Genomic DNA, 21,936 nt, shown 5'->3' with positions numbered 1-21,936 from the left:
AGCTGAATTTTTTCCTCAGAATTGCACTGCAGCAAATGCAAATTTTAGTCCAAAGACTTATGCCTGTGGAACATCTCCCTGTTTTGCTTTGAGATTAGAATGGCCTTATAAGGGAGGCATTTTCCCCTCTAATCCTTGCTACCCTGTAAATTCTAATAACCTGCTTGGTTTCTAACAGTCAGAGTAGGAGGGGAACCTCACTGGGAGCAGCAGTGGAAAATTTACAGGAAAGTAAATATTGAAGTCATTAGTCTTTAAAAGTCACTGAGTTGTAGTTGCACTTGATGATCTTAAGGGTCTTTTTCCAATCTAAATGATTCTATAAACAGTTAATCTGACTTAGGTCTGGTTTTTCTCTTGATGCAGCTTTTATCTGCAGGTTTGCTAGTGTTCCCATCTGCTGATAACAGCCAACAAACAAAAGGAAGCATGACATGCTTCACAGATGCTTTGCTGAATGTGAACACTATGGAACATGTTCACAGGTACCTTAACCAAGGTGGATGAGAATCCAGGCAGCAGAGCCAAGTTCTGAGCAGAAACATTGGATTAGGGGTAGGAGCAGACTACCTGCACTGGTGTTCCGCTTCATTTTGGCCTGTTTGCTCAATACAGTGCCACGCCCCATGATGCCTCTAATTCTGGAGCTAATACTGTCACAGCCAGCTCAGCTGTCTTTGCACAGTACTGTGTGGACTAAATTTGTCTCCTGCACTGTCTCATCAATTAAGTTCCATTTAACCTGCCCTTCAACTTGCCCAAGGCTTATTTTCTAAAGTCACTCATCTAGCCTGCTCGGAAGTGCACGGTGAGGTTTCTTACTCCACGCTGTAAATGAGGTCAGAGGCCAAGATCTTACTTTACTGGAGGAAACTGCAGGAAAAGGAGAGCAAATGAAATGTGAGAACTCTTTCCTCAGCTTATCATTTTTAATAGACATGGAACTATGTACCTTTGAAAAAACATGCCAAAAGTCATGAAAGCATGTGCAAAATACAATCTTTCCCATTTCCAGAAGATGAAAAAATGAATGGCAATAAAGACACAAACATCAAGATGTGTATGTGTTAAATGTGTAAAATGCTTTCATGCAATCAAAGTAATTATAAGCTACAGGAAATAAGCCATAGTGCTTTGAATGATCCTTTTATGAATCTTTCTCCCAGTAGTGTTGGTGAGGGTTTATCTATGGTTAGTAAACAAGTCCCAGATTTAGGTTTTAATTACATTTCGTAAAAAATCCGTTCTTTGTGAGAAAGGGAAAAGAGAATGAAAAGCCTTTGAAAGTTTGGCTATTTTGAAATTATTTTTAATACTAAGTCAGAAGTATTTAAAAAAACTTGCATAGCTGTGTGTGTGCAGTGGTACCCCATCCCATTTGTGTGTTTGCCAAAGAACGGGCCCATTTTGTATCTTTGGTACACAGAATGGTTGAACGCTCATAATGATTTTTGGTTTTGTTATTCTTCAATAAGCAGCTTTCTACCTTGCTTGCAGCCTGTAAGTAAGAGTTCTGTTCTGAAAAACATACATGTGATTTTCTTAAGAGCTGTTTTGCAGCATCAATCAGTGACATCTGTATGCTCCAGAAATATCAGTGTATTAATTTGCCACACTCATGTGAAGGAAGGAAGGGTAGCTACATCATGCAGGTTTTTTTTTTAGGGAAGCTTTTATTAGAGTTAGCAATACCAAGTACTTTATAACTTCAGAGCATAGGTACAGTGGATTTCAGATCTAGATGTGAACACTCAACACTTTAACAGGTCAGACTGTGACACTCTAAAGAGTCAAAGTAGTTCACCTTTATTTTTCTTCTCCCCTACCCTCCTGCCCTGTGCTTTTTCTACCATTCAATTTCTGTGACAAATGAGGTATGTTCTAGGGAAAAGATCGTCTTTTATGACATGGTTGTGTCTCAGAATTCTCATGGGAAATGTGGAAAATACCATATATAAAGATACAACTGAAAGATTGTATCATAATGAATAACATTATGTGGTAACGCATATTTCCTACCTAAAGATTCTTCCTAAAAATCTCTTTTGCAGGCTTAGAAACTCTTGTCATATAGGATCATCAATATCAAAAGAAAGCATCTATCTTTTTGAACTATTCATCTAAGATTTTTCAAGACTTCTTTTCTCATCACATTAGGGTAGCATTTTCAGTTTATATAGTGGCAAGGACTTGCCCACCAGCAGTGTAGCACCACTGCAAAATTAAGAGTGCCTGGTGCTAAAAGAACATAAGTTTCTTAGCAAAACAGTTGTAAAAAAAAAAAAAAAAAAAAATATACCTACCTAAGTAAAAATAAAAAATTATTTGCCTAAATGTTGTTCCCTGAAATGGCTCACATTTGCTCAAATTTCTGTAAATATGCTCTGTACCAACCTTGAGCATGTAAAAAGTTATGATGTAAATAGCTTTATCTGTGGCTAAGTTCTAAAGTACTAAGAGCAACATGCTGTGGCAAAGGTCAGATAGTCCAAACTATAGAAAGTACTATCTGCCCATCCTGTACAAGGTACATAGTAATAGCCCTTAAGGGAATCATCATTCAAACATCAAGTAACTTTTGACACAACAAGCAAAGTTGTTATGACAAAAAAGGAAGTCTAAGTAGGTAAGTATATATTCCTAATATTCCAATAATGGTTAAATCTATTATGGTCGATGAAGTTACAGAGTCAAATGCAATCAAAATCAGACTGCACCTAGCGTTAGGCGGTGATAATGACAGACCTCATTAAGAGTCATTGTCACTAGCTATGTAACTCACACAGGCTATTTGGTGCCCATGCTGTTGACCTTAGGAGGTCAACATTTCTGTTCCCAGAAGTGAAACATCATGTAAGACTAAGAGGATTGTAATTTAATTGTAATCATCAACACTCTGTTAGCACTACTCTTTTTTAGACAATTGCACTTTTTTGTGTAATTGCACAATTGCTCTTTTTTAGACATTGCAGCAATGCAATCATTAGTGAACATTTGAACCTTTAAGCATGTGCTCAGTAGGTACTGTGCATTTTCTTCCCATCAGGATAACATAAGCTCAGTAAAAAAAAACAAACAACAAAAACCTGCAAGTTTTAAAGGTAATTCAGAAATATTTTGGTATTTGGGGTTGTCTTATCTAGCAGTTTAACTTATCTCTGCCTCTAGAAATTAATGGAGTTCAAATTGAAGTAAAAAGAGCAGTAAATAACAGTGGTAAAGCTGGAGGAAGAACATCTCTGAATATCAGAAAATATCTCATTTCCTATTTTCTTTGTTCCATCGGGATTTGTGGCTGAGTCCTTACATCCTGCCTCTCCACCACAACTCCATTCCTCTCTGGCCTACCCATGATCCCCACCATTTTACACAGTCACCAGGTTCTCTCCTCATTCCCATTCCTTTTTTTTACTCTCCCCCATACCTTCAGACACCAGCAACTTTGCCACTCTCCCAAGTTTTCCAACAAGCTCAGGCGAGATGCAGCATGACATATTGCCAGCCACCAGGTCAGATAGCACAGGTACTTACCTTTCATGGGATCGCTGAGATCATTAATCTGGGTCTCCTTCCATTGCTAACTGCCATTTTTTCATGCTCATGCAGGAATTGTGACCTCTCTTGCTCCTTCAAACTCTGAAATTGTGGTAACAAGTCTGATGAACATATCACACAGGTGTTTTATTTTTGTTTGTTTTATTATTTAACAGTTTGACATTGACAAGGAAGCAGGAGAGAGACAGATTTATCATCGGTACTGTATGGAACGGGCATCTGTACATTGTGCCCATGTGTTCACCACAGTCTCACAGATAACAGCTGTAGAAGCAGAACATATGCTTAAAAGAAATCCTGGTAAGACTTCGGTTGTTTTCTCCAAATCAAGTTCAGCACTATTTAATAACTGCTTTCAGTACCATTTCAGGAGAGCATTAGTTTAACTCCATGGATGTTAGGCTTTCTTTGCAAAGACATCTCAGCTTCAGGAGATTCGCTTATAGCAAGGTTTCCAGTGATGTTGTTATATTCAGGTCAACTGGTGAAAGCAGAAGTTGGAACCTTTGTAGTATATTTCACCAGCTTTTACAGTGTGAGATTTGTTGCTCTGCTAGCAATGACTGATATAATCTTTTAGAAATGTTGCAAAAATTTAGTGTGCAAAACAATGTTAGATGAGTTTTGTTTTCCAGTGCTAAATCTGTTTCACTTTCCTTAATATGGTAGAGATCAGAAGGCAAAAACCAAACTGTAAATCAGTACAGTTCATTTCCTTGTCTCTCTCACAGCTAGGAGTAGCAGTGTAGTTATGATCATTGTGATCCTAGGACCTAACCATGAGAAGTTTCATAAACAAATATAATACTTCCTACTAGACCAACCAGTACAGTTTGAAAAAACAATTAAGATGTGCCCAATGGTTTGTCTGACTTTTCGCTTTCTATTACTCTCATAAAATATGAGACTTACCAATAAAACTGGTTGTGTTCCGTGTGTGGAGTTTAAATAAGGTCATGATCCCAGTTTGATGTGCCACTAAAGTTCTTTTGAAATCGGCACAGTGTTTTATAGGGCTAAGTCACAGTACTCCTTCCAAGGGTAAGCATCATGGATGAAACACAACAATTTTGATTCTATTTAGCAGGTGTGTTCACACCTTAGTTGGTTATTTTAAGTTTAACAATGCTCAAATGACTTTGGGGTTTATTTTATTTGCTTGTTCTTTGTAGGTTTTTTTTTAATGGAAATTGCAGTGCTAATCATAGTTTGGGACTGTTATCCTTTTTAACTTCAATGCTTCAAGCCACAGTATAGTTCATGCATCACAATAAAAGAGCTGTCCGTTGGATCCTTTGTCTCATTCCTGACTGTCAGTAAGATGATGAACTTAGAAGATTTTTTTTCTTTTATTTTTAAACATGACAAAAGTAATGTAAGTGTTCGGTCATCTAATCTGGGATATCTCTGAAAGGTCTTGTTTGCAGAGCACTTGATCTTTAAAAACCAGACTTCTGAAGCTATTTTTTATTGGCATGAGGCTTCTCCCCACAGCAGCTACTCTTGAAAATCATTGTTTATATTTTGGGATTTAAGGAGGCTGAAATGAGTCTGAATCCAGTTTAATTTGGGAGAGAAAATCTGCTGACTGCTCACAGGTAGAATGTCAGTTGAAGGTAAAGAAAATTCCATGCACAGAGATTCACAGGCTTGAGCTTTTTTTTTTTAATATGCTTTCAACTTTGAAGAAGCCAAGTAAATATATATAATGTTTGGGTTAAAAATATTGTTGACACATATGCTTCATATTGACAACGCTAGAAAGAAATACAATAGGAACTGTTACCTCAAATCCTAGGAGGCAATTATAAGTAGAAAATATGTTTAGATGGGAATAAATACTTTAATAGTTTCTTTGACTCATAGACCACAGATAAACTGTATATGAATCTATTTTCATACTATTTATTCTCTCTGAAGTTGTAAAATCAACATAGACATTGGCTGTTCAAAAAGCTCAGCGATCCATCTGTAGATCATTAAACTTGTATTCTGCAAAGGAATGTGAATACGGGAAGAATGTGTACACTTCTCAATCCATTTTAGAAATAAACTTTAAAAGGGGGATGCAGAATTGGCACAATTAACTTCTTTTTGCATTTGAATTTATTCAGATGTAAACTTTGCAACAAAGTTGATAACTAAAAATAACTGAGGAAATGTGATATGTAGAGCAGTCTCTGCTACTTCTCATTAATATTAAACTTGGACACAAATTATAGATCTCAACACTTGGAAAAGCCCCTTTAAAATTCAGTAGACATGATTGCATAGGGAGCTTTTTTTTTTTTTACCTGGACAAAGGCAAATTTGCCAGTCTAAACCTAGCAGAATGATTGCTTGCATTATTTTGTTATTATTTGATCAATAATTTATCAAAACATATTTGTCAAAAGCCTGAGTATCTAATATTAAACATGTTTTCTTTGACCTATCATGCAAGATTCTGTCAGTGATCATAAGGTACACTCCTGTGATTTGGATATTGATATTATGGGTTTTCTAATATTTTCATTCAGGTATGAAACATAGTTTTTACTAGCAGTAGAGAAGACTTTGAATCAGAATTCCAAGACTCTTGAGCATCAGTTAAGGTGTAGATCTGGACTTTGTTCTGTATATATTTGAAATCATAGAAGCAGACTCTGAAAAGTATGAGTCAACCCTGAATCTTAGTAACTTATCAACAGAAAACATCATACTGTGCTATTATTACTTTAATCAATGCCAGGTTCGTTCCTATAAATATAGAAGTCAAATCATCCTGATCTGACCTACTTGGGATAATTTTAAAACAAAAATGTCATCAATTCATTAAACAACAAAAATCCCAAACAAATTAAAATAGGAACAAAGGTTTCTTTCATCATTTCTTCCATAGGGTAAGGACACATTGCCTCACATGTATTCAAAATATTATTATATGTTGAGCAGAAATAGTGAACCGATGCTTTAGGCTCCCACATCCCACAGATATGTTCTGTATCTCAAAGGCATAAATAAGAGAGGGACTGAGCCCCGGTCCTGATGAAAGGGTAAATGAAGCTGCAGTTGAATCAAAGAACATTGGAGTAGGTTATATTCAGGCTGCTGATGATGGGTAAGTGTCCAAAACTCTCGGATAAATGTGAAAGTGTAGATGGAAATTGGCCAGAAATACACAATCACAGAGTCTTACTTTATCAGAAAGAGCCTGAAATTATTGCAGTCCCAAAGCTATGTCCTGCATGAGCCAGTTCTTCCATGCTGGGCAAGAAGCAGGTCAGAGGAAGAAGATATGTTGTCAGTAAAGACAAAGGGAAATGGAGGATGTTTCTGCTTTCTTCACATACCCCACTCATATGAAGCCACACAAGTCTCTGTTCAGAGCACCTCCTAGGGCTAGGCAACAGAAGATAAGGACACAAGTTTTCTTGCCAGACCCACCAAGATTCTCCTTTCTTGTAACTGAGAACCAGATCCTAAGTATCTGAGAAGTAAAGATTTCCTGGTCAAGGCTGGACTTGTATGGTATTCTATGTCTAGTTTTAGGAGAAAACCAACAGATTACTGAAGGGAAGTCTTTTTTAAAAGGTTTCTTACATTCTCCCTTTTCTGGTAAATCCTCAGAAGTCTTGACAGAGCAGACCTCTCATGCCATGCAGTAATCAAATGCATGGTACAGCAGTTTCTGCTTTCAAGAGCAGTGGTTGAGCTGGCAACACTGATATCCAGAATAAAGAGGTAAAGGGTATATTGCACAAAAACCATATGGTTAAATGGAGACATTACTTAAGTCTTGATGGGACAAAAGGGCATGGGGGATACCCCACTGTTCAGCATGATCTGTGCTAATTTTGAGTACAAGTCAGGGTGGTACTTGAACGCTTCAATGCGGTAGACAGTGGAGTGTCACATGCAAAGATTTGTGGAGTAAGCTGGTGTAGACCATTGTGTTAGTGGTGTTCCCCATCCATGAGTAATAAGAGTACATAACCATTCACATACTGACAGCTGAAAGACATGTTGGTTCTTTCCTTAAAGATTTCTCAGACTCTGAAGATGTCTACCTCTGCCTTTTCTCTGCTTTTCCAGATGTTGTCACCCCAAATGGCTTGAACATTAAGAAATTTTCAGCAATGCATGAGTTTCAGAATTTGCATTCCATGTACAAGGCTAGGATCCAAGAGTTCATTCGAGGTCATTTCTATGGGTATGCTTTTACTTTTCAAAACTAAGCACTGGTTGTCCAACACTATTTAAAGCAGGAACCAAAGCAGGAAGACTAACAAGTACTTCGAAAATGTTACCAACTTATTGAAGTATCTGTCTGGGATTTATCATTCAGAAGCTAAAGGGATTTCAGACCCCAGTTCTAACTCTGCTTAACAGATTGTGGGATCAGGCAGAGGGTCTTGATTTTTGTTGTTGTTGTTGTTGTTGTTGTTATTTACCCAAGATACAGTTTATCAGATTAAGATACTAATTTTAAAGAACAGCAGAAAAGCCTCACTTTCATTGTTTTCTTGGGCTAATAAATTCCTCCAGAATAGAAAGCTGTTGCTTATTTTGCTTTACTGTGTCTTGAGAAATACTTTGTGCTTTTCTGTCTGTTTGCTTGGTTTCAGCCACCTTGACTTCAGTCTTGAGAAGACCTTATTTTTCTTCATTGCTGGGAGATATGAGTTTTCCAACAAAGGAGCTGATATGTTTCTAGAAGCCTTATCAAGATTAAACTTTTTGCTGAGGGTAAGAAAGCTTCTGCAAATGTAGATAACAGAGTTTATGTTCAGACTTACCATACAATGGAAGTTACCTGCAAGAATTTCCATGCCATACTCTGGTGTGCAGGAAATTAATTATGGGATATGAAGAGTTTTCATAAAGCTCTCTCCCTGAATCATCAGAGTATATAATGATCTCAGGCTGCTTAAAAATAAGTGATTATATAGTTCAAGAAGTTAATCCATGGTTATCTCCCTTGTTTTTAAGGAAAAATACTGAAAATATGATTCAAGAATTTACCCTGAAGATTTACATATTAGAAGGCAAATAAAAATAACCCTTTAATGATGCAATTTAAAAATATCTTTTAAAGCAAATTGTTTAATTCATTAGGACCTGGCAGTGATCTTTTAAATCTTTGAATACTATTATCGCATCGGACGGGAATATTGCATTAAAATGCAAGGTGCGGCAGTGGCCTGATGAGTAAGCATGGGGAAGCCACTCACGCCTCTGTGTTTCTGTTTCCTCAGGTGAAAAATGTGTGCAATGTTTCTAAATGCCTTTATGGAGTACTTTAATGAAAATAAGTCCTGAGACTTGTCATGATCAAAGACCAGAGCACTTCCCACCTACAGATGAGGTCACTGAATGACAGATGTGTCCCAAAGACTGACACATTAAAGAAAAAAACAGCAGCAAAGCAAGCAAACAAAAGCCTGATCAGTTTTCAGTCATGTAGCAAGGATCAGTTGGCTGTTGTCCTGGACTGTCCTTTGTGTTCTGTCATTTAAATGATATGGGAAAATCTGGATAAAAATCTTGATACTCTATTGTTAGTGCTAAAAAAAAGTATTAATTTTCCAAACTCTAAGTACACTTGTTCCGCCACCACTTTCCACTAATGCACCGTTAGAGCCTGTGGACTTTCTAGAAATGCTTAATTCATTCACTCTTAATCTACTCACACAATTCACTCACACAACAGGTCACCTCGCATAACTGAAGTTTTTCTTCCGCAACTTTGCCAAACAACTGACTTCTGTTGTTTGGCACTGCTGTGCAACATCAGCTACCTGTTAATAGCATTTACATAACTATTAGCTATGAGTGCTGACAATGTGGAAGGTCTTATGTGTTAGGATGGAAAGCATTGCTTGAGCAATGGTTTGTGTGTAGCAGCAGTTTCTTCTTTTATCTAATGATTTATATGATGTCAATTACAAGCCAGGCTGATGGAAAGTCAAAGGAAATTCTGTGTGTCTGGCAGGCTCTTTGCCATGAGTTCAGGTAGATAGTGGTTGCTATCATCCCTCTTTCTGCCCATACGTCTGGGGAACTATTGCTGTAGAAAGTAGTTCTGCTTGCTGCTGTAGGAAATCCCTTGCCCCATGCCTCGGCACACCTAGCCTAGTAGACTAACTGTTCATTTCTTTAAGCCAACATATTTTGTGCCAGGTGAGAATATGTGTGTACGTTTCTTACTTTTTGCACTCTATGTTCATATCCTAAGCCGTGGCCTCTAAACCATTAGAAGTCAGGAAGATCTCTGTTGTCCAAATTGGAGCTGGGTGACATCTGTTTACCTGTATCTATCCTCAACTGTATCTCTGACTTGACAAAAACTTCATAGCTAAAGGGAGAGCTATAAGATCAGAGCCTTCCTGGACAGTCAGACAAAGAGCATTGGCTTTTCCTGTGACTAATTCTTAAAGTTGGCTGTGATATCTTTTAGTGAGATTTTTCTTTTTCCTCTCCATCTTGTGTCCATGTAGGTTCATAAGACTGATGTTACAGTTGTTGTGTTCTTCATCATGCCAGCCAAGACAAACAATTTCAATGTGGAAACCCTGAAAGGACAAGCAGTCCGGAAGCAACTCTGGTAATTGCCATTCTCACTGACGGCCTCGAACAGTGGAGACATGCAAAATTTTAACGAAGAGTAATGCTTTCTTTTTGTTCTGCTGAAATTGAGGATTGAGGATAACTAGAATGTATTTGTGGGGATGAAAGAAATGGGAATGGTAATTATAACTAGATGATCTTAAGGTCCTTTGCAACCCTAACCATTCTATTATTCTATGATTTCTTTTTTTTTGTCCAGGTTATTTTTAGTAAACAGCCCTTGCCATTTTTTTATAACAAGTTAGCAAATAGTGCTTGTTTTGCAGTGACAAAAATCAAAGGTACTAGAAAAATACACTGATCTTTATGTCTTCTGACTGTTTCTGGTACTCCCTTTGGACACGCCATTGAGCTTCCACAAAATAAGGACTGTCTGCTAATTTATCAGAGTGAGCTTCTCTGCCATCAGTGGGAAAAAGTAATTATATGTCCTCTTTTATTTAGAAATATGGAAATTGTACTGTCTAATCCAGCAGAATAACAGTTGATAACAACTCTGTAATTTTCTGTATAACCTACAATAAGCAGTGGGCACACCAAAGCAGTGAAACTTACAGCTATAAAGGGAAAATTGCTACAGCCCTTCTTAGTTTAACAGGTTTCATTTTACAACTTCCCAAAGAAAAAGCAAAGCAGGGGCAGACTTAACCTCCCTTTAACTGCTGTGTGATCCTACTAGAGAAAAATATGTGTTGTGAGGTACTTCTGAACTGAGAGGCATGGCAAAACTGGAGGTTCAAATTCATAAAGAAACTAAATGGTGGGTTGTCAAGGATGACTTCTGTTTAGAAAAAAAAAAGGTGAAAAAATGCCATCTCACTAAACATATGTACAGATTAATTATCTAAGCAGGGAAATTGAAATATTCACCTTATTAGTTGGGTAGAGCAGTTAAACTCTGCTTGCAGAGGTAAGGAGGTTGGTCTTAAAGCTGAGGGACTAAAACTCACAAGACCTAGCTTCTGCTTTTATGCTTGTGTCTCACTGTTTAAACTTTTTCTGATGCCAGTTTTATATTTATAAAAGGATAGAGATGTAAATGACTTAAAAATCTGTAGATGAAAGGCACTGTGTAAGAGAAGGATACTACTTTCCTTGTTATCTCATTAACTGCCTCCAGTAGATGATCTCTGGCTCAGTTCCTGGATATCAGTAATCAAGTTGAAATCTCCGATTAATGGATACTAAACCTGCACAAAACCAGTGACAAAAATAGTTTAACAAGGATTATTGGAATCTTTTAGCTTTTGCCATATCTGGAAAAGAAGGCAGATAGCAGAAATCTATTTAGTCTCTAGATTATCTCTAAAATCATCACACAGCAACTTCTTGAGACTTACAGGGAACTTTTTACCTGGTTACCACTCTGGAAACAGGTACCACAGATGCAGAGGTTGGAATTAATTGTCCAACTCTGACTTCCTAAAAGTTATGTATCCCAGGTGCATTCACTGAAGAATGGAGTGGAGAATAATGGTTCAGTCCAAATGATGCTTCACCCTATACCACTTCAGAAAGTATCTAAGATGAGTGAAGGGAATCATCCTCTGAAATGGACTATTGCTCTCAGCAAATGTGTGGAGGATCTGTACAACTAACTTAAATTGTAGATGGCTGAAGTGTGAGGTAGCATAGCCAGAGTTTTAATGAGAACTCTGTATGCAAGAACTGTAAGAAAACACTGGGAGTGCAATGGGAAAAAGCCATGCTTGCAGCACATGTTTTTGGCCTCTGCTTTTTCTTTGATATAAAGTATGCAATGTTATATAACAGGTATTAATATATAACATATTCAATAACTAATATATGGATATTGGGGAAGTTTAAATTAGTTTAAATATGCAAAGGATTTCCCTGTTGTATGTCTACTATGTAATTATTTTTCTACTACTCAGTAATGCAAGCACAATAGTAACAGTAAAGGTAAACCTAACGTTTTGGAATAATGCAAAAAATGCTGCTTCCAGCTATTCTTCCCACTGTGCCCTGTAAAAGCAAAAGACCCTCTACATTATTATGGTCACAGCCTGGAGCTCCTGGATAAAACCATGTGATAGCAGTATTGTGTAATACTAATAGATTATTTTAAGGATGACACAGAAATTAAATACCAGATGAGGTTGGCACTTATAAAGGAATAGATGCTGGCTGATCTGGGGTATAAAATCCTTCATTTCTTTCACTTCTGAAAAAGCAGTCTGTCCTAGCTGGCTTAAGTTTTGGACATTGTGCATGGCATGAGTCTATGAAAATATAGTCATGAAGGGAATAGCTTTCTCTGATTTGAATCATTTTTGTTTAACATTTAGCTGCTTTACAACTCAACCAAAATTAAGTCATCCACTGTTGTGTCTATGTGATTTGGGAGAGAGCAACTGAAAACAGGTGTGTGGGTTCTTGGCTTGATAGAGTTTAGGATTTCACTTGACAAGTTTTGTCTTAGCCCGAAGTATAATTCATAGAAATCAGGAAGGCAAGAAAAGTTCCATGAACTGGTCTAGTACTCAAATGGAGAGTGCATTTGCTATTTTGACAGCACTTCCAGTCATACTTTCAAGTTATTTCCACTAGGGTCAAGGTAATATGAGTCTACATTTAGAACATTTGTTCACTAGAGTTCTTTCTTAGCTAAAATATAACATTTGTCTGGCACAGGTTTTATTATTAGCTTAAAACATGGCCTGAGCATTCCAGGAAGTATTTTGGTTTACAAACTAATTTATGGCAAACTACCTTTTAGTCAAATACTTGGTTTCAAAATTCTTTGAGTTAGGAAGTAGGGCAGAATATGAAGGGAAAAGCTTGCTTTAAAATGCATATTTATTTAACTCTTATATCTCACATCTTTCTACTAGGTCAAATTAAATTGAAGACCTCTCAGTTTTCATTAGTGTCCAATGTTAATGATCGTCTTTCTATATGTAGAGTCATATCTGTGCTATCATTTTCATAGCTGAGATGAAAGTGTGGTCTACTGATCAGAGCAAAATATTAGAAGTAATTACTAATGAGATCAGCTCCTGGCTTTCTCAGTGCATTTGTCTTTGGATGTAGATCAAATGCACAGTTGTGTTGAAACCCATGAGTGTGGCTGCTGGCTGGATAAAAGAGCTTTGAGAACCAGACCTCTATCTGCTTCTGTATTCTTGGTTCCATCTGTATATGTGAAAGCACAATTTAATCTCCAACAGCAGGAATCTCCTTTCTTCTGTCTTTGTCATGGATTCTTCTGGTTTATACATATATTTATTTATTTTCCCAGGGACACTGCACAATCTGTGAAAGAAAAGTTTGGAAAGAAACTCTACAATGCCCTACTAAAGTGAGTGTACAGGTTTCTTTGTTCTGCCTTGCAGAGCCACATATTCAGTTGCTTACCTGTGGTGTTTCTGTGCTTCTACTCTTGGCGTAAGAAATTTGAACATCTATAGGAAGGACGTAGGAGAAGAATATGGGACCCTTTGTTCCATATACAGGTTACTTGTTCAATAGGCATGTCACAGAGGAAAAATTCAAAGGTACTAACATCCCACTGTGAAAAGAGTCTCAACAGACATGGGGGATGTCTAAGTAACACAGTGAGCTTACTCACTGCCAAAAATCGGCTAACTCGGCTTAAAAAAGCACCAGAGACAAAGTAATATATATCAGTGGCTTAGTCATATCCTTTCAAAAGACCCTTGTAAATGAATGACCCAAAACACACATGTGATTACTGGAATTTCAGCAAAAATAAGGTGTGTCTGAAAAATAGAAAAAAGGAATTCTTTAGCTGTTTTAGAAGCTAACTGGAAGGTCAGCAAGTGTATGGTAGAACAAAATGTAGGGAATACAGAAGAGCCATGAAAACAAAGGAAAGATTCATGTTGACATCAGCAGACTTCAGATCAGACCTTGTTTGCCATTTCTTCGTTTTCTTTATACAACTGATAATAAGTCAATTGGTAAATAGGTTCTGTGTTGCCTCTGCAGAGGAGAAATTCCAGACTTGAACAAGATTCTTGACCGAGATGATATAACCATTATGAAAAGAGCCATCTTTTCAACTCAGGTCAGAAAATGAACTATTTAAACAAACATCTAGTATAAATGATTAATATGACTATGTGCAAGTATTGTGTATGACATATAGTGATATGCATTCATTGAAAAGAGGTTTTGAGTAAATATACTTCTCATTAGTAACATTTAAAGATTAGCTGTGACTGTTTTTAATGAGAGTATGACCCAAACCAATTCTTTAGGGGAATCCATGGATATTTTCCTCCAGTCATATGCAGGACACCAAAATTTCTAATTATTTTCTTCTGCACCAAGTGTGAACTTTACATTATTTCTGAAGCATGGATTCTTCCATTTTTAGAAAAAATGTAAAATCAGTCTCTTAAGGAGGCATAATGCATTGACTAAAAACCTTCAAAATTATGTGGTAGGCTTTTCTAAAAGTTAGTACAAATACATTTATTATGAGGTAAATAAAACAAGTCCTTGACAGCTTTTATGGTCTCATTTGTGGCCTTATTTATATAGAGGACAATTTTATATGTTCATAACTTTCCTTTCTTCCCTTAAAATTGAAGTAAATATCTATTCACGTTGATGACAAGATCTCCTACTGTCTTCCGCCTTAGAAAACAGGAACAGGACTCTGACAACAGTTTTGTCTGGCTTATGGATTGCCTTTTCTCTCTTTAGCGCCACTGTCTGCCTCCAGTGACCACCCACAACATGATTGATGATGGCAATGATCCAATCCTTAATACCATTCGACGCATTGGCCTTTTCAATAATCGTTCAGACAGAGTAAAGGTACATTCTGTCTTTTTAATTTTAGATATAAAATTGAATTTCTTTAAATAGTCTCCGTCTGGATCATTAGCATGGAAGTGCAGTCAAATTCTTGAGAGGCCATATTATACTAATAAAGTAGTTCTTTCTTCTTCCCTTTCTAGGAGTAACAGCTAGTCAGTTCACAGATGATATCCTTAGTTTCTGTTTATCCGAGTTAATTTCAAGTTAGAAATCTGATGTTAGGAAATTGTTTTATTGCTGCTTCCGTAAGTGAATGAGGAACCACTAGTCCTGAAATCCAGACAGGTCATTTGCAGCCAGATATAAAGCTCTATTAGATGCATTTGCTTAAAACTGGAGGTTCATCATTTGAGCACAGATATTTCTGGAGTGTTGTTTCGTCTATTAAGAACAGCACCCTGATGCTCAACATTTGCTGTAGAAGGTAAACAGAGGTTTGATCCTGAGAAGAAATACCTGTTCAGGCTGTGCTCATGTTTACATAAACGTGAAGCTAAACGTGTGTAAATAAATCCTTTCCTCACTTCCACGTCTGCTATGCCAGACCAGAGAAATAATCAACACCTACTTTCACAAGTCTGCCAACATTGGGATTTTTTGTTGTTGTTGTTGTTGTCCCAAATTTTAAGGGATTCATTGCGTACTGTAAAGATTCCTGTATTTGAGTTGGATGCTGTGAAGCTCAGAAGTACTGTATCCTCCTGAGGCCTCCTCTGGAACAAGACCTGCCATTACTTTGTACCTTGGTACAACAGGCCAAGAGAACCAATTTAGTATTGCTAAATTCCACAGCCTTAGGTATAACCCTCAATGCACATGGTCTTCCTTGGTCAACAAGCATAAAGCTGAATACCTCTCCAGAAAAAGGGTTCATTATCAATACCATTTCTAGGACAAGACTGCATGCAGGCAGGATACATTTTAGTATGGGAAGATGAGAAAAGGAGGTATTGTCCAGACACTTAGGAAAAGACCAGAAGAAATTGCTTAAGCTTATCAATAGTTAAAATGCACTGATGACAGTTTTCTTTCAACTCTAATGTAAGTTTTGAATATGCAGGTGATCGTACATCCAGAGTTTCTTTCTTCGACAAGCCCATTGCTGCCCTTGGACTATGAGGAATTTGTTAGAGGCTGCCACCTTGGTGTATTTCCATCATACTATGAACCCTGGGGTTATACTCCAGGTAGGCAATCTGTACCCTTAACTAGTACTGGAAGATAAATACTCATTCTGTTGATGCAGAATAGCTTGCAAGCCAGTTTCTTCTGGAATCCTGAAAAACTCTTTTGGCTCTGTTTCCTCTACAGTGCAAAGGTCTTACTTCTGGCAAAATTTGGGGGCCAGGTGGTATAAAATGGCATCTACTGACTGACAGCTACTCACATTTGTCCCTGCGTTGGACCCTTTCCCATACTCACATGTAATCTCTTGATTTTATGTGGCTTTAGAACTAAAAAATCATTTTAAAACTTAATCCTTATCTTGATTCAAGAATTTTAGAAGATTAAAGCAGTATACATATTGAAAAAAGTAAGACAAGAAATCTGGTGCTACTAGTTGACGTAGTTCAGTGGATTTAATTCAAGATAACAATTAAGTTTGATAGAATTATGTAATGCCTTATCAAAGATATTCACCACAAATACAAGCAGTGGTAAAAAAAAAATCACAGAATTAAATGGAAATTCTTAAGGATACAGAGAAAATATAGTTTCTGACTTAAATAATTGGGCTCAGATTTACAAAAGGCATTTACCACTTGATGAAATCAGTGCAAAACTATGAACTTGAATACCTATGAAGATCAAAGCATAGCTGCGTGGGGTTTTTATGTCCTCCAATATGCATTCTACAGTCTTGATACACATCTGAAAATTGGGATGTCCCTCTGAAGAGCATTTTCTGTAAGCCAGTGACTCAGAATAGAAATATTGCAAATTTAGTCATTCTCCACAGCTATTTCCCTCCAAATAAGTGAGCTATTCAGTTCCCAAGTAAGATAACTGTCTTGCATTCTGGTAATTTCTCTTCCTGTTCTAATCTCAGCTGAGGTATAAAGAAAGTGTGACAGCCAGAGATGATTTTGAAGAGAACGTTAAAATAAAACTGGACAGAAAAGTTAGACTTGTACTTGGCGGTTTTCAGGAAAGCTGTGGTTTACACTAATTAAAAGTGTATTTTCTCATTCCTTTACTAATGCAAAAACAATTCTCTTAGTTGATACCCATTTAAGTCCTCCAGAAACAAAAAGTGACATTTTAAAGGTAGATTTCTAGCTCTCTTTTATAGGCATCAGTTTACTTATCCTATGAATGAAGGTCATGTAGATGGCTTTTAGCATTTCAATGACTAGGGTATTGATCTGCTGTCTTAGGTTCAGTTTAAGTTCACCAGCAAAAACTCTTTCAGCCTGAGTAAACAGTTATACTTACAGACAGTGATGATAGAAATAACTGTAATAGATGTATACATTTTCTAATTTTATAAAACTAGATCCACAAATACTTTGAATGTGGTCCTGAGTTAATGGTAGTGTTTGTTGGTTTTTTTTTCTTGCTATAGGGACCTGTTCACAAAAACAAATATCAAAATACAAAGTTTAACATGCTCCTGCACTTAAGAGATTCACGTTTTTATGTAGTTGCAAACATGTGATGATCATAATTGTAGATCAGGCTTCAATTTAAAATCCAAGCTAACAGTCCAGAGCATATATTGGGGTTCTCAGTTTCAACACTGGACTCCCAGAAAACTTTCAGTTTGGCTTCTGGGAAACACAAAAATATGTTCACAAAAACAGTGTGAAATTTTCTTTTTATAATTACTTTTTCTTTCTTCTTTCTTTCTCTCCAAACCCACAACAAAGCATAATAGTGTTCACTTGAAATTTTCAGGGCAGCTCTAGTGTTATGGGACCTTCTGTCTGCCTGTTTTTCTTTTTTCTCTCAAGGTGAAGCCATTCAAAGCATATTGTCCTGAAATGTTTCCTGTCTGTTTCTTTCGGCAGCTGAATGTACTGTGATGGGCATTCCCAGCGTAACCACAAACCTCTCTGGGTTCGGCTGTTTCATGCAGGAACATGTTGCTGATCCAGCGGCTTATGGTAAAATTTTTAACACTACATCAAAGTACTGACACTGAGTTGGGAACGTAAAAAGCACAGCAGTGATGCTGTTACTCCTCAATTTCGTGCTTTCACTGGTGCAATGGAGTTCATTGGGTAATATATTCAGAGCTCTGAATATCTCATTATGTTGAACATGCCATTCGAGCTTTCATACTTATCCAAACCCTTTCTGGTTCTGTCTTTTTTTTATCCCTTTAACCTTTTGTCTGCTTTATCCTTCCAAACTCAGTATTCCTCCTCCTCCCACTAGTTTCCCAGCACTTCCCTTTAATGACTCAGGTTACACTGTAACGCTATCAGCCCTTCAACAGAAGCAGTGAAAATCTGCTTCTGTTTGAACAGTCCAAGAGGGATGTGCTGGGACTTTAAGGCCAGTGAAACTCACCCCACCAAACAAAGAATAAATTATCCTTTACACTAAAACGTAAACCTGTGAAAATAAAAGGAACCCACTTACTTACAAATAAGAATCTGTTCATGAAAGTTGAGGAATGGTTTGTGATTGGAGTGTGGTGAGGAGGAGGGTAGCCAACTCCTGTTGTGTCAGGACAATATGTCAGGACACAAAATGCGTCAAAACTAGGGCCTTCTGTGTCTTCTGCGCACAATTAGGCAGTGACAGCTCCACACTAGTTCCAATTATGCCCTGGCCTTAGGGGAAGAGGTAGAACCTGTTGCAAATACAGCTATGCCTGAGTTACCTGAGGCATATCTTTAAGAGCCTTCAGACTTGCTCTTCTCTGCCAAAACACAGATGTGAGTGTTGACACAAATTACTTGGGGTCACTGAGCACTTCAGTTAAGGTAGTTGTGTTTCTGTCTCACCCATGAAGATAGCTGAGGTATGCTACCTTCTTCTTCCCAACACCCTGGTGTAAGGAAGGTGGCAAGAATAAGATATTGATCTCAACAAACTATAGAGGCGAAGTTTACCTTGGCATCTCTGCCAGAATTGTACATTGACTAATATATGCAAGTTAGCAATCTCTGTGGAAACACTGGTATTTCTACCGGAAACACAGCCTCTCCACTACAGGATGATTCTGATCATCCTCACTCATAAATTTTACTGCAAACTAGGAAAGCACTAGATTATTTTTTTAAGCAGTCAGTATTTTATCTAGAAACTCTTGAATCCTTTTGGACATACTTACACAACAACAATAGAGCCTCTGAGTTTTGAATAATTTGCTGAATTTCAGCCTGAAAGGTAAAGAAAGTTAAAATAAAAAATGCATATTTCTCTGCAGCTTTCCATTCCATTAGAATAGCAACAAATATTCTAGTCATAGCTGCCTTCTAACATTAAAAAGAACATATAATACATGTAATGTTTGTAAGACTATGTGACGGAAGGTAGAACGGAAATGTAAGAGGTCATATCCCATTTTCAGTTCCACTTGACTTCACCTTTTTTGTGTCCTTCAGGCATCTACATAGTTGACAGGAGGTTCCGCTCACCTGATGAATCATGCAACCAGTTGACTCAGTTCCTGTATGGGTTTTGTCAGCAGTCCCGTCGCCAGAGAATCATCCAAAGAAACCGAACCGAGAGGCTCTCAGATCTGCTGGACTGGAGATACCTAGGCAGGGTGTGTGAAACTGTGTAATAGAAATACTACACATTCCAGGCACATAGGTCTAACTAGCAGTCTTTAGCATTATGCTACAATGCAAGGAGACATCCCTGCTCTGAAAAGCATCTCTCAAAAGTGCTAAAGGCAAAGCCTGCCTTTACAGTGTAATGTTTTCATTCTCCAGTGGTAAGGAGAGATATGACTTAACTGAGTAATTTAGAGCAGAAGCCAGTCATGCTGGCTGAGGTCATTTTACTCTTGGTCCTAAAGGCCATGTAAAAAGCTTGTGTCTAGCAACCCTACTTGTGTCACTGGCAACCCTACATTAAGAAGGGTTTGTGCTCCAAAGTCATCTGTATTCTTCCAAACATCCTACCTGTTCTTGCTGCTGGGCCTTGAGCTCCTCAACACTCCTAAATGACCTCTGTGCCTTGAAGGCAAAACAATGGGTTTGATTTGACATAGAAATCCACAGGAGCAAAGAAGCAGATGCACATGCATCAGTTTTTAACTATTTTGGACCTTGTCCTGCTCTGTCTGTGTGAGAACCTTTCTGTTTATATGATTCTCAACACAGCATAAGACCCTGATATAACAAGCTATTTTTATCATGCATGTGACACGTACTTGTGAATATAGTGGATACATAAATATTTTTGCCAAATTCTTAAGTACAAGGCTTCATAAATATTACCCTCTGTAACTGTTATGCATGCTTCCTATGCAAGGATGAGTCCAAAGGTTGTGTATATGTACATGTGCACACTTAAAGATACAAATTTTCCTGGTTAAAAAAGAGCCAGTTCTATCCTGAGAGATAAAGAATACCTGTCAATCAGTAAGAACTACACTGTCTGAGATGAATGCTGGTTTCTATCTTAATGCATTGGTCTTACAGAAACCTTATTCAGCTTCTGTTCCAGACTCTACTTCAGTGTGAATCTAATGTGAATGTTTCACTACTTCATAGCAAGTGCTTATTACTAGCAGTGATATCAGTTGGATTCTGCTTAGCTGAAAACAAGTATGGCCTTTGTTCGTCATTATCTTTTAGAAGATACTCATTTTAAGTTCCTATTTTACCTGTTTAAATCTACCCAAGACTTCCTTGACTTGTAAAGGCTTCTCTTTCATATTGCAGTATTACATGCATGCCAGACACTTGGCCCTCAGCAGAACATTTCCAGATAAATTTGAGATGGAACCATGTGCTCCACCAAAGGTAAAGCCTGCTTTTAGAGATGAGTTCATCTGCATTTTAGCTATTCTTACAAAGAGAGAGGAGTGTGACAGTGTGTGTGTACGTGTGTGTTTGTGACAGAAAGGGAGAAGAGAGTTAGCAAGGTTTGTTTTAACTGAAGGGAAGTAGGAATTAATAGTTAAAAGCTCAACAAGTTATAGTCCCAGCCTCTAGTCAGTTGTAATGGCATCAGATGCAAATACTAGGAATACCAGATGCAACACAGGGACAGTTTTTTGGGTCATTTAGAGTGACCTGGTTGGCACTATGCCACTTTAGACCAGCTGAGGAACTGGCCTTTGAAATTTTTATTAAAGAGTGGCAGCTTCTAATTTTGCTTCTGATAAATGTCATGGAGATGTTCTGCACAAACCAAGCAGAAGAGGAGCTGGGAAAGGATGCTCTAGGAAAAGTGAGGTAAAGAAAGCATCTAAGCATGGTCTGTGAGGAGGAAGCTATGGTTGGAACTGCAAGGGGTCAGTTTAAAGGTGTTCTTGCATAGTGCATATGATCACTGAAGTGAGAAGGGAGGCTGCTCAGATCTAATATAAGAACAATATTATCTGACACCAAATCCCCAGCGCCTCTGGAGAGCAACACATTTGTTTTTAAACAAGAAGGACAAAGGAAGCTCAAACCAACCCTTTCTTGTCTCTGGTTTTGCAGATATTGGCATTATAACTAGAAAACAGTTTTAAAACTTGATGGAATTCTGAATTTCGATAAGCATATTCTGACTATGGGGTATCAAAGGATTTCATCCTGCATTGACAATTTTTAGGATCAGTCAAGGTAGTCATATTTTGCAAAAAGGAGTGCTAGAAGGGCAGCATGTTATTTATGCCACAGGCTAAAGATCATTGCCATACAAGCAGAGAAGGACTGAGGGGATGTAGGGTCAAGGGAGTTTAATTTTAGAAGGCAGAGCAGGTCTAACTTACATCCCACCATTGGTTTCCTTTGAAGTGCTAATATTCTTAAACTGCTGTATACAACTAATTGAGGAACACTG

At 37.6% G+C, this 21,936-nt stretch overlaps 1 protein-coding gene across 4 annotated transcripts in view; it reads left to right on the top strand.

Moving 5' to 3' along the window:
* GYS2 (glycogen synthase 2) overlaps window positions 1–21,936 on the top strand; it is a 43,028-nt gene that overhangs the window by 20,135 nt on the left and 957 nt on the right. For all 4 annotated transcript variants that reach the window (XM_061472161.1, XM_061472158.1, XM_061472160.1 and 1 more), the window contains 11 exons: window positions 3,711–3,855; window positions 7,630–7,747; window positions 8,163–8,283; window positions 10,035–10,141; window positions 13,427–13,486; window positions 14,137–14,215; window positions 14,860–14,973; window positions 16,037–16,163; window positions 17,988–18,083; window positions 19,536–19,699; window positions 20,826–20,906. In XM_061472161.1, the coding sequence (XP_061328145.1) occupies window positions 3,711–3,855; window positions 7,630–7,747; window positions 8,163–8,283; window positions 10,035–10,141; window positions 13,427–13,486; window positions 14,137–14,215; window positions 14,860–14,973; window positions 16,037–16,163; window positions 17,988–18,083; window positions 19,536–19,699; window positions 20,826–20,906 (1,212 nt within the window). The remainder of the gene's footprint in view (window positions 1–3,710; window positions 3,856–7,629; window positions 7,748–8,162; window positions 8,284–10,034; window positions 10,142–13,426; window positions 13,487–14,136; window positions 14,216–14,859; window positions 14,974–16,036; window positions 16,164–17,987; window positions 18,084–19,535; window positions 19,700–20,825; window positions 20,907–21,936) is intronic.

The sequence above is a fragment of the Pezoporus flaviventris genome, unplaced genomic scaffold (assembly GCF_033815535.1).
Source record: "Pezoporus flaviventris isolate CSIRO_AGI_PZ_B2104156 unplaced genomic scaffold, CSIRO_AGI_Pfla_v1 ptg000070l, whole genome shotgun sequence".
Classification (NCBI taxonomy): domain Eukaryota; kingdom Metazoa; phylum Chordata; class Aves; order Psittaciformes; family Psittacidae; genus Pezoporus; species Pezoporus flaviventris.
This window is presented reverse-complemented; position numbering and strand designations above follow the sequence as displayed.